The sequence below is a fragment of the Lacerta agilis genome, chromosome 15 (genome assembly GCF_009819535.1).
Source record: "Lacerta agilis isolate rLacAgi1 chromosome 15, rLacAgi1.pri, whole genome shotgun sequence".
NCBI classification, from domain to species: Eukaryota; Metazoa; Chordata; class Lepidosauria; order Squamata; family Lacertidae; genus Lacerta; species Lacerta agilis.
In genome coordinates this window covers 37,326,141-37,339,480 of record NC_046326.1, presented here as the reverse complement: position 1 = coordinate 37,339,480, position 13,340 = coordinate 37,326,141, and the positions used below count along the sequence as shown (strand labels likewise).

General features: G+C 44.9%; 1 protein-coding gene across 7 annotated transcripts in view; it reads right to left on the bottom strand.

Annotated features, from left to right (window-relative positions):
* ACACA (acetyl-CoA carboxylase alpha) overlaps nucleotides 1-13,340 on the bottom strand; it is a 180,608-nt gene that overhangs the window by 2,784 nt on the left and 164,484 nt on the right. For all 7 annotated transcript variants that reach the window (XM_033171920.1, XM_033171922.1, XM_033171921.1 and 4 more), the window contains 3 exons: nucleotides 11,695-11,849; nucleotides 10,520-10,690; nucleotides 1,133-1,269 (listed from right to left, as the gene is read on the bottom strand). In XM_033171920.1, coding sequence (XP_033027811.1) covers nucleotides 1,133-1,269; nucleotides 10,520-10,690; nucleotides 11,695-11,849 — 463 coding nt within the window. The remainder of the gene's footprint in view (nucleotides 1-1,132; nucleotides 1,270-10,519; nucleotides 10,691-11,694; nucleotides 11,850-13,340) is intronic.

The following is a 13,340-nucleotide window of genomic DNA, read 5'->3' as shown; positions in this document are numbered from 1 at the left end:
TAAGGCAGTTTCACAAGTTCCTACTGAGATAGCTGGCTTGATGAATGATTTAAAAAAGTTCCTGTTTTCCTTGAGAAGAAGGAATCCTTACACTGATGTTGGGGCTGTGGGGTGTCAGTAAGACTGGCTAGCAAAGGTGGTAAGGGAGGCAAGAAATCTTAGGAAGGCCAGGATGCTTTGGGGGGGTCACATATTGATCCAAAATGCCCAAATGTTTGCCTGCAGGATTTTCATGTATGATAAGATACAAGGCCTGCTTGCTGTTAGAGTATCAGAACGACACTGGAAAGATCCCACATTTGCCAGGTGTGCTTGGGAATTATAACCCATTGTTCAGCCCGGACACTGAGGTCCTCCAAAGGTCCTGCAAGAAGTGAGGTTACAGGGAACCAGGCAGAAGGCCTTCTCAGTAGTGACGCCCACCCTGTGGGACGCCCTCCCATCAGATGTCAAGGAAATAGACAACTATCTGAAGGCAACCCTGTTTAGGGAAGTTTTTATTGTGTTTTTAATATTTTGTTGGGAGCCGCCCAGAGTGGCTGGGGAAACCCAGCCAGATGGGTAGGGTATAAATAATAAACATTATTATTATTATTATTACTATGGCTTACTGGGACTCACAGCCTTGTTCTGCATGGGTCTTTCTCCCTCGGCTACAATTGTGGTTAGCGAGGAGCTTAACCACAAGCCTGGTTTTGGACCACGCTAAGCAGCTTGACGAGAGGGAGCAGCAAAACTGCTAGAAGTTCCCTGCACACCCCTGGTAAATCTCACGCCTGGGGGGGGGGGGCAAATTCTCGCTGGCCCTGATTCTGAACCCTGCTTGGTTTTGTTTGCCCTGATGATGCCTCCCAATTGCATGGATGGGAGAGAAGAGAGGAGCGTGTGTAGAAACTAGCTCACTCTACGACGTTTTGTGTCAATTGCTCTGCAAGCTTTTTGCATCTGCCCCCACCCAACGCTGATGAAAGGTTGACCAGAAGGGAACATGGCCCTCAGACTCAAAAAGGTTCCCCATCCCTGCAGTAAACCAGAGTTTGGCTTACTGTGGTGTGTGAACCAGGCCATTTGTACAGAATGTGGGGCTCTCCTACAGAGCCTGCCAATGTCCCCTTTCCAGTTGCCCCCTTACCTCCGTATCTGCTTGAGGATGTAGTCCCGAGAGATGTATTTGATGTTTTCATCCACCACCGAGCGGGCACCATCTTCCTCGGTCAGCTGCTTCTCCAGCCACTCCACCAGGTCTTTGTTGTTATCCCACAAGTACGCCTGCCAAGAGGGGAGAAAACAGGCCTTGTTTGCTTAACTGGCCCAAGTCAATGGCAATAAAGGGGGTCTGCAGACCAGCTTGGGGGTGGAGCGCCTGCCAAAAGTCCCAGATTCCATCTGTGGCATCCCCCAGGCAGGGCTGAGAAAGACACCCCTGCCTGAAACAGGAGAGAGCTGCCACAGTTGGGCGTGATGGATTTTCCAGCTTTCAAATTCCAAATTCAAAAACATGACTTGGGAATTCAGAACGTATTTTGGTTGCATTGATAGAATTTCATTTAGCTTGTTAAGTAAAATGTGTGTAAAATTGCATAGAATCATTAAAAATGACCGCCAAGCAGTTATATATTATTATTAGTATAAGCTCAATAGATATTTTGACTAGTAATTAATACACTTTGGGGGTGTGGAATGAGGGCATGGGCTAGCCTCCTTGTGCTAAAATTATGGTTTTAACTGGGATGGGGTTTTGTTTTTATTAAAATAATTTTTATTGATTTTCTTTTCTCATAACAAATACTCAGTATCATTATTTAACATCCATTTTCTAATTTCCCCCTCCCTATTGACCTCCCCCAACTTCCATTTCTGGTTTATTACACCAAATGTTGCATTCTGCTGTTTATGCACAATGTTCAGTTATCACTAATTATATTTCTTGTTCTCTGTAAATAAAGTTGTAAATGTTTATTTAAATCCTGCCAACGAGTCCATGTTTTTTGTTTTTGTTTCTGCAAGTATGTTGTGAAAGGTAGTTACAGGGGTGGGCTTTTAACCTGGGTGTGTGTTGTTTTATTTAGGGGATGGGGTTCTTTTAAATTATTTTTAAATGTTATATCTTAATATGTATTATGTATTTGTGGGCTGGGGTACTGTTTAGGGGCTTTTGTTGGGGAATGTATTTTTTATTAGTTTGTATTAGTACTGTTAACTGTTTTAATTATTTTTACTATGTACTTTTTGTTCTTTTTATATTGTAACTTTATGTTGTGAACCGCCCTGAGACCTAGGAGTATACATGGTATACATATAATAAATAATCACCATCATTATCATCATTATTATTTAGCAGTACCTGACATTTTCAGAAGGTAGAATTAAAATTCTTCAGTTTTTCAAAAGCACTTGATGTGCTTTTTCATAAAACATAGACTTGCCAAGCTTAAACATTGTCCAATTACAACATTAATAGATTTGAATTCCTCACACCCAAAGACATATTTTTAAGATCCCTTGCTAAACAAATTTGAAAAAAATTAAGCTGCACACCCTACTGCCGCAGTCAGTTTGGACAATCCTGAGCTAGATGGATCATCAGCCTCGTCGGAAGTTTTAGACAGACAGAGTAAGGGACCTCCCAATTCCTAGCCTATCCCTGTACCGCTAACGTATCTCTATCCTTTGATGCTTAGATTGGCACATCTTAAGTTGCATCCTGTTTGTGAATTCCTCTTCTTCCTCACGTGTTTCCTGGACATCAAGGGACATGGGCATCTTGGATGTATCTACTGAGAACCAAGGGGCAAGAATGGCTTCTTTTTTCCTCCAGCTAAGACTACAGAACACTTTCCTGTCAATAATACAATACTTCCTTTAATATACCTAACCTTATTTTATTTTTTTACCAAGTCTCAGGCTGAGTATCTTTCAACTAAATGTGTGCTCCAAGGAAAAATTCATTTGACTAAAGTTAACTTCATACACTATACGCTAACAAGGCAGCTTCCTTAGATAGGCTTAAACAACACTATGTTTAGAATCAAGAGGACTAGAATCTTGCTTTCTTTTCAGGACAAAGACTGTGGCTCAGCGGTACCAGGCATGCTTTGCATGCATAAGGCCTCAGTTTCAATCCCCAATAGCATTTTCAGGTATAGCTGAGAAAGACTCCTTCCAGAAACCCTGAAGAACTGCTGCCAGTCAGTGTACACAGTACTGAGCTAGATGGACCAGTGGCCCGCCTTGGTGTAAGGCAGCTTCCTAGGTTTCTGTCCCTGCCTGCTGCTCTCCACCCACATCTAATTAGGCATGCAAGAACCACTTAGCATGAATCAGAGCTGGGGTAGCCAAGGTGGCTGGACTACAACACCCATCATCCCTGATTGGTGGCTGAGGACGATGGGAGCTGGAGTTGAAAAAATGTTGAAGAGCACCACTTTGGCTATCACTGACCAGAAGGAAAAGCTGCAGCTCAGTGGTAGATTTGCTGCCTGCAAAAATTAGTGGAAACAGGAAAAGGTTTAGTGTTGGGGGCGCCAGAAACAAAACGCCCAAGTCATACCCAGGGAAGTAAGGCTGTAGCAATACAGAAATGTCTTCTCTCACACGTGACAAACCACCCAAAAATGTGCTAATGAGCTTCCACACTAGGCACAATCACAGATCTATAACAGGTTCGTTATTCTTAATGGATTTTCAGCAGTAAGAGAAAATCCAGATGGAATGTCAAAGAAGTTACAGGCTGGCATTTTGAGACATTGTGCGGATGGTATGGAGGAGGTGTGTGAGCAGTGCCAGTTCCACAAAAAAACCCTCCATCATGCAGCAGCCCCACAGAAAGCGATGGAAGGTGAGCTAGTCTGAGGACAAGCATTTCTCTGCTGGGCTTATCCTCTATTTCTGCATGAGTCCCTGTTATGCACAGGCCTCCTCAGAGGGATGCCTCTTTCTATTGGAAGTGACCGATGCAGCAAAATTATCTGCTCTCAGGGGAGGCTGGTTGGAAGGAGGAACAGAGCACATAATCATGCAGAGACACAACAGGCTGCCGCCTCTGAGGATGGGCACCACAGCCCCACCAGTATGCCAGCTTGAAAAATTAATGTCACTCATGTAGGGAAAGTTAAGAAGCCTCGTATGTAGCTTCAACTATACAAAAGCAGCAATATCCAGTCATTTCTGCTTTGCCCTCCCAAATGCAGCTTTATGGTAAGCAAGTTACTAGTCCTCATTAGTACTGCAAACAAGCAAGAAATGGGGATTTTTTAAAAAATTTTTAAGAAAAACAATGAAATAGAATTCTGTGCCTCCTGCTTGTAAAACCAGTCAAGGAAACCTAACCCCCTATTTTAGAAGCAATGAAGATTACAAGAGAGGTCAACCATGACAAACGTCAGCAGCAATTTTTTAAAAATATTTTTTTTTTTTGATGAAGGGAGGAGGCAAGATCATTTAGCTCAGTATTTGCTAGGTAGTTGACTACATAATCATTCAGGAGTGTGTTAGAAGCCTAATAGCCTTCTCTCCTAGCTTCCCTCTGCCTCTCATTTTCTTTACAAATCATTTAAGAATCGTTAATGGTTTCCGGAGGAGGAAAAAAAAAAACCCAAGTACCACCATTAGCGCTCATTCATATTTATGTCATTTTATTTGGGTAATTAAACACAAAAGCTCATCATTTAAAGGTGCACTATCCTTCTCAGTTATATCGCTAACCAAGTCAAAGTCGGAATGACAATGAATTCCGCATCATGATTTAATAGGCGGTCGTGTCAAAAAAAATCAGAGATGAAGTATCTTGGCGGCTTAAGGGCTGCAAACAGCTGGCGCACTCCTTGGAGGGGCAAGCCCATGGCCAAGAGGCAGGCAAACGTGGGGGGGGGGGGAACCCTCACACAGGCTTGAGCCTCACTCCCAGAGAAGCACCCTTTTGGCCATGGGGATGCGTCAAAATGAGCCTTAAGAGTCCTGCTCTTCTTCACTTGCGAATCGCAGCCAAAAGGCAAAGAGAAAAAATGGGGGGGGGGACCACAAGGACGACCACTTTAGCCACATGCTTTCATATGGTGTATGCCAAATGCTACAGCGGCTGGGATTATACCACCACCCCAGGTTGTGTGTAATGGTTTTAGTTGCTTAGCTAGAAGCCGTAACAAAACGTAAAGAGCATTAGGAGCCGAGTTACAAATTTAGCTCTTAATTCCTTGGCTATCAGGAAACGTACCGAGTAAAATAATTTCCCCCCTGCCCCTGTCATCCTCAAGCATACAGCTAAAAAAGAAAAAAAGGCCCAGCCCAACCATAACGAACTTGGGTTTTTCCTCATCAGACGTCTTGTATTTGGCAGATTTAAAACAAATTAATATGGCCATGAGGGTTCTATTCTGCATTCTTTTTTTTTTTAAATAAATAAGCAACAGAAATTCTCAGGAGTCCAACGACAGTATGGCCCACAAGTTGCAAATGCATTGTACACTGCAAAAATAGAAAAATAAATTATCCATTATATAAAAGGGAAAAGCTTTTACATATGGATCTCAAAAAACAAATCCAAGTTTGGGGTGGGGGCAAGGAATGCATTGAAGTTTTTTAGAGCAGACCCCTTGCTTTGTTTCAGTATTAGATTGCTATTGAAACATTTCTCTGCTATGATGGTTGGAAGCATCATTAAAAAGAGAGGGGGAAAGAGAGAGAGAAGCCACAGTTGAGTGGTTAAGTAAATGCTCAGCACATGAGCGATCCCAGGTTCTCCATTTAAATAATTTTTTGCCTGATCTCTTGCAAAGCTGCTGCTTTAGAAAATTCATGTAATAATGGCTGGACAGTGGTAACTAAGAACTGCTAACATTAAGAATTGGTGCCTGCTCCTCCCTCCCTGTCCCCTTTTCCTTTTGTGTCATGACTTTTAGATTGTAAGCCTGCAGGCAGGGAACTAAAAAAAGGTAAAGGGAACCCTGACCGTCAAGTCATGGGCGACTCTGGGGTTGTGGCGCTCATCTTGCTTTACTGGCTGAGGGAGCCGGCATACAGCTTCCGGGTCATGTGGCCAGCATGACTAAGCAGAGCAGCACACAGAAACGCTGTTTACCTTCCTGCCAGAGGGGTACCTATTTATCTACTTGCAATTTGTGCTTTCGAACTGCTAGGTTGGCAGGAGCAGGGACCGAGCAATAGGAGCTCACCCCGTGGCAGGGATTCGAACCGCTGACCTTCTGATCGGCAAGCCCTAGGCTCTGTGGTTTAACCCACAGCGCCACCTGCGTCCCTTGCAGGCAGGGAACTATCTTGGCTTTAATTATGTGCAAGCCTCTTTTCTGGTGGGTACAATCGCTCTAAATATATGATGAAACCTCATGGCACGAATACATGGCTGGCCGGGGTGCTTCTTGGACCAAAAGCAGTATTTATATTGAGGGAGAGATGGAGAGATCCTTCATTTTCACAGCTCCCAAAATTACAAGCAAGGCGCTGACAACTGAGGGTGCTTTTCCTAACAAGCTGTGGAGAGAGCCTTGGCACCAAGTGCTAACATGGCAGGTTGAATTAAAATCATCTCTCAGCCTCAGCTTCCCCTAACTAGGAACAATGGGTGACCCTCTGGCAGGCTTATTAGGAAGGCTAATTTGGAGGCTCAAGGCCTGGCTCTTGAACAGCATTCCCTGGGAAGGTCATGATTTAAATACTGCACTGATCCTGGAAAATTCCTCTGGCTCTGAAAAGCTCAGCTGGCCACAAGGCTGGCACAGAGCACATACAAAATTTCTCTCTCTTCCTGTTCACCTACAGCCACTCACTCAGTGAGTTTAGGAAGGGCATTCTCACACACAACATTATCACCACCAGCAATGTTCTGGGGGCCAACCCTACAGGCAACGGATTTACCCCCCAAGGCAATGTGGCACCCAGATGTTGCCTGACTACAGCTCCTCACCCCTGTCCCTTTGGGCTGGGGCTGATGCGATCTGGAGTCCAGCTACATCTACTCATGGCACTTAGATCCAATCTTTCCTCCAAGGAGCTCAAAGTGGCGTACATATTTCTCTTCCCCATTTCATCCTCACAACAACCCTGAGTGGTAGGTTAGGCCAAGAGTGAATGACTGACTCCAAGGTCACCCAGTGAGCCTCATGGGCTGAGTGGGGATTTGAACCCTGGACTCCCAGGTCCCAATCAATCACTCTAACCACTGTGCCACACTGACTCTCCTGGAGGGCCAGTCGTTTCCCCCCATTCCTGCCCTAAGGACAGGACCTTTTCAGCGGTGGCACCAGCGCCCAGAGCAGTGTCGGGGAGAGGGATGGAGTATGACGAACAGAGGAAGCTGCCTTACACTGGGTCTGATCATTGGTCCATCTATCTCAGTGTTGTCTACACTGGCTGGCAGCAGCTTCCCTGAGTTTCAGGCAGGAGTTTCTCCAAGCCCTACCAGGAGATGATGGGGAATGAGCCTAGGACCTTATGCATGCATGCAAGGCAGATGCTGTCTACCAGACCATCAGCACAGGCTTATAGAGCAGGCATCATCCCTAGCTAACAGGACCAGTGGTCAGGGATGATGGGAGTTGTAGTCCCAAAACATCTGGAAGGCCGAATTTGCCTATGCCTGTTATGGAGTATGAAGCATAACCACAGGCTTAACAAGGTTAAAGGGAAGGGGGTAGATGCTGCTGCCATCTGAATGGAAATTGGGGAAGCAGCTTCACGTTCACCCCTGTTTGTAACCACCTCCCCAAAATGCCAAGGGTGTCTCTGTGTGTTACCTTATTTTTTTTGCACAGGTTAAAAATGCTTGCAAAAAAGGCCCTGCTCTATTTTGACTCAGCCCCGTTATTTTATACTGCTTTACAATATTGTGCTTTTTTTACCTGCTGGCTATGAGCCACCTTGAGTGGCTTGATAGTGCAAAAGCAAGCAGGTTAAGTGTAAATAATTTTTTAAAAGGTAACACAGATTACCAAACATGTTCCACATTTGAAAATATTGCATAAATCAATTATAATAGGGTCTGACAACCAACTAATTTTGTGGTGATTGGTGAATTATCAGCTGACCTATATTAAAGTAAATTTGCATATTACCTGTAAAAAGCAAATATTAGTAAGGACCTTTTCTCATTTTTGAGACACATATTATACTTGGAACTAACTAAAGCTACTGTCAATTATTAGAAGGTTGCATTTTAGGAATCTAGAACATTACCACAAGAGCTGCAAAAACATACAAGTTCAAACCCAATCAGTATTATGGAAGCCTGAGATTTAAAGGATTGGGTTGGCACTGATTTTGATGCATCCTTCAAACGTATTCTGCAGAACGTTGCTTGTTTCAGTTGCTTGCGGTCTTCTATGAGAAAGAGCTATAGTTTTCCATCTCAAGAAGGCAAACTATCTGCTTGTGTGAACGACCCAACCTCAAGTTTCTCCCACCCCCCAATTGAATTTGGCAGACGGAAAGGTGAGGGCATGGATACATCCGTGTAACCTCAGCTCCACTAATCAATTAAATTGGGAGGCAACATTTTAACCTAAGGTGTAAACTTCTTGTTCAGGAGTCTCCTGACGAAATCTATTAAAATTCTGCGATGGCAGAAAATAATAAAATTGCGACGGTTGCCACATTATTTGCAATTATTCTTATTTTAAACCCGCAGCCACAGCCGGCTGCTCCGACCCCCAGACGCAACAGCGGTGCTCCCCCGCATACAAATCAAGGTGTTCACAAGCCAATGAGGGAGAAATTCCCCCCTCCCTCTCCCACCATTTCCCATCCCATCCCACCACCGCCACCTACTACCCACACTGCAAATGCCTGCCACTTTGCAGACCCTGGGTAAAGCCAGGATTTGCGCGAGAATCCCAACACTTTTAGTTTAGGCGAATGTTTAATACTCTTATTAATCATTTTTAATCCGTTTGCCTTTAATTAAGAAACAGCATGATGCTCTCCTATCAACATATGCCAGGGAGCAGATTAATTGTGGCTTAAGATAACTCTCCTTGATTGGTGTAATGTATTAGCTAACTAGATGCCTGGCTTTTTTTCTCTTTTTTTGCTTAAAAAAGAAATATGCTCAGACGCTACCTTCAAAAGCTTGGAGCCCTCCAGAGGTTGTGTGTGTGTGTGTGTGTGTGTGTGTGTGTCCCCAAATATATTTTTCTCTTCCAGCGCCCCAGAGCACTTGAGAGGAGATAGGAATCTATGTATCCCAACTGCCCTTCAAGTCACAGAACAGGAAGGGCGTAACAGCACGTCTGTGATAAAGGAGCAGCAGCTGTAGAGACTGTCCAGCATAAAATATAACCAAGGTTGAAAACAGAATGAGGCTTGTGATGTGAGGGGAGAGAGAAGTGAACACAACAAGCTCTCTTTGGCAGGTTAAAATAAACAGAAGGACCACTAAGATGTTCCTTTTGGAAAGAGGCAGGAATAAGGACAGAAGTTCCTCTGGAGAGTAGGATGAGTGAGGCCTCCAAAAATTCAACCGCTTCAAGGAAAATACTCCTAAGCATCTCATGTGTCGGTTCTTGGCAGAAAAACTGAACTGCAATAGAAGATCCCTCTGTACCTTTAGAATCTACTCGCTGGGCAAAATCGGGCACAAACCAGATTGAAGATGTTTACCACAGAACTCTCCCACCCAACATCTTTGTTTTCTATGTGAAGAGAAATAGAGCTTTTTGTTTGGGGAGTGCTCCACCCCTGCCTGCATCCCAGACACGTTTCTTGGGAAGAATGAGGTCTAACCTGGATTGAATCCACCAAATTCTGCCTTGTGGACCAAGTGAATTCTTTGCTTTGTACAAATTACTTGGCGGAAGTGCCTGGTGTTTCTCAGGAATTCAAGGACCTCCCTCCCCAAAAAGAAATCAGTGTGTTCTTAAAATCAGTGGTTCAAATCTGCTCACTTTTGAAAGGTTCAGCATGCCGTCTTGATTCAAAACCCATTGATATCTAGGTGCAGACAAAAACCTGCTCCTTCATTTTAGGAATTTGGTTACGATATTGTAAATAGGTGTCCAAATCGCATAGGAAACAGACCAAAACAACTCTCCCAAACTTGTAACAGATGCAAACCGCATTGCCTAACTCAATCTGCCTATTTTGCATAAACTTATTCTGACTTTGAAACAAAATAGGAAATTCTTTCCAGTAGCACCTTAGAGACCAACTGAGTTTGTTCTTGGTATTGTTCTTGGTTTGTTCATACCAAGAACAAACTCAGTTGGTCTCTAAGGTGCTACTGGAAAGAATTTCCTATTTTGTTTCGACTATGGCAGACCAACACGGCTACCTACCTGTAACTTATTCTGACTTTGTTAGCTGTGAGGGGGCAGAGAAAGGAGATTTCCCCTCATCTGCAGACCACTAGACATTCTACACAGCTCCCCATCACCCCAACCTCAGCTTCTAGGAATCTGCCAGGCTTTGACCCTTCACATTCACTTTATAGCCATGAAGGAGGACTGTAAAGGGAAGACCTTCCAAATGTGGGGTGGATATAAGCCAGAAAAAGGTATGTGTTCATATTTACCTTGACCGTACCCTCAACTTCCACAAACCAGCGTCTCAGCATGGCTTGGATCTGACCATCTGTCAGTTCTGGGTTGGCATCATGGATTTTCTTCTTGACCAGGTCCTCAAGGAGAAGGCGCCGGAGCCTCCAGTAAAAGAAAGTGCGGGATGTTTTCCACTCCAGAATATCCTGCGTGCATAGAGTGGGGGGCAGGGGATGAGTTGCAATGGACGTGGCAAATAAACCCCCGAAACACCCCCACACACTAAGCCAAGAGGGGGGAACCTCTGGTCCATGGGCCTAACTTAGACCACCAGGCCTCCCCATTTGGCCCATGAGTCTGCTTAGCCAAGGCATACCTCCCTGCCCTCCACTACGCATGGAGTAGGTGAGTTACAGGTCATTGTGATGACGGATGTGCGGCCCCAACCACCTTGGTAGAGCATGAGACACTTAATCTCAACAGTCGTGGGTTCAAAACCCATGTTGGGCAAAAGATTCCTGCATTGCAGGAGGTTGGACTAGAGGACTCTTGTGGCTTCTTCCAACTCTTCAGTTCTAAGATTCTATGAAATATGGCCTGTGAGAGAGAAGGTTCCGGGTTCAATCCCCAATGGGAATGCCCCCTGTCTGTAACCCTGGACAGCGAATGCCAGTCAAGAAGAAGAAGAATTTTTTGTGCCCCACCCATCTGAGTGGGTTGCCCCAGTCACCCTGGACAGCTTTCTACAGAATATACAGAAACACAACAGAACGTCACAAGTCAAAAGCTTCCCAGGGCTGCCTTCAGATGTCTATAGAAGGCTGTAAAATTATTTATCTCTGACAGGAGGGCGTTCCACAGGGAGGGCACTTTGTAGGCCAATGGTATCAGGCAACTTGCTGTATTCATGTTCACATCTGATGCCCAAGAGGTTTGTGTCCCTGCTACCTCTAGATTGCAAACTCTTTCCTAAGCGTTGCTAGGGATAAGATCCCCAAGGTTGCTTGAAACTCTCTCTTTCCTTTCCAAAATTTTAATATTAATGCCGCATGGTTAGTATAAATCACGGCTGGCCACGGCTCCCCCACCCACTCCTGCTTCTTTGAAATTTGGGGCTGTGAGGACCTCCTCAGTGACCATTCAAAGGGTGTCTGCACACACCAGAGCTTTTGACAGCAGCAGCAGCAAGAAAAGGATTCATCGTACTTACCGTAATGACACCCTTCTCCTGCATCCGGCCGGGCGTGTCGTGCAAGTCAGCAAACTGCACTGCTACCTGATGGTAAATGGGAATTAGGAATTCCTCCCGTTCCTTCAGCTTGGTCTCCAGTTCCTTCCGCTCAGCTGGGCTTAGCTCCGGGGTGCCTGAAATCAAACAACAACAACAACAAAGGATACCTGTCAGAGACCGCAGGGGAGAAGAGAGAGAGAGAAAGAAGCAGAAGGAACGAGCCACAGGGAACGAAACAAAAAAAAAAAAAAACACTCGGCTCCTCCACCCCTAAAGCTTAGAAACAAGCATTTACTCGGGTTCCCTCACAGGCGAATAAGCAAGCTCAAGACCTCAAGAGATCCCAAGGCACAGGGGGAAAAGCACAGAAGATATTGAGACGCTGTAGATATCCCAAGGCCCTGAAGAAAAATAGGCAGAAGGTCCCAAGAGCCCAAAGTGAGCCCAAAGAGCCCCTCATTCTCACACCATTATATCCTTGGCCAGTTCAGTGCCCTGCAATCCAACCCAATAGTTCTGATTCAGAATTGGAACAGAGTCAATCACACACATACACACACACACACACACACACAGCAGAATGCATTTATAAAATGCATGCAAATCTACAGAGATCGCAGCTTCACACACCATTATCTCCTGTGCTTCCAAGATCTAGATTTTGAATTCCCAAGCTACAGAGCAGGGTTGCAGGGAAGGAATTGAAGGACAGAGGATAAGGAGATGAAATGAGTTGGAGGGACAGAGAACAGCATTCTTGGGCGAAGCACAAGGATCTGTGTGGGACAAGAAAGAAGCACACATCCATCCCTGTTAGCCAATCCCGACTGCTTCATTCAGAAAATTCTGACCCTGTTGCTGAGTTATATAAGCTCCAGATGTGGTGGAACTCCCACCTGCCTCATCAAGCAACACCTGGAGAGCCACAGGCTGCCCACCCCTGCTTTCAGGAGATTAGGTCTGCATTTCTGGACTGGACCAATATCTACCCAGCCCCAACAAAAAGGAGAACCCAAAGGGTTAAATAACCTCCAATCAAACTGGGATCCTAAAAAGTAAGGGGAAATATCTGCACGTCTTATGGAGAAAATGTGTGGTCAATTGCTGGCTCCCTTTCCGGCCCCGGCCCCTTGCCCAGGCCTCCATTGTTGAATGTTCTGCAGATGGAGGCTGTTTGTTTCCCCAGTGACATGTGACTGGCTTATTAGATTATCTGTCTGGAAACTGTAGAAATGGCTCCTTTCCTTTGCAAAAGAAGCAGCACAACACTGAGCTGATCCAAAAAAAGGAGCTTTCTCCCTTTCCTCTTCTAAAAACTAGGTGCGTCTTATGGTCAGGTGCATCTTGCGGAGTGAAAAATACGGGATATGCATTCAGTTGATTTTTTTTCATCTCACTCTGCATCTGCATCAGAACTACTTTTAACTGTTTTCCTATGTGCAATTGTTATTAACTGGTCTATAAATTCTTTTTTAAAAATCAAAAATACAGGGCCATTTTAGAAACAGCGCTATGCTCAGTGCAACATGAATGAATGATGACCCATAAAGGCAGCACTATGGGCAGCTCACGGCAATGCGCTTGGCTACAAGGCCTGCTCAGAGCTAGCACCACGGACAGCTCAA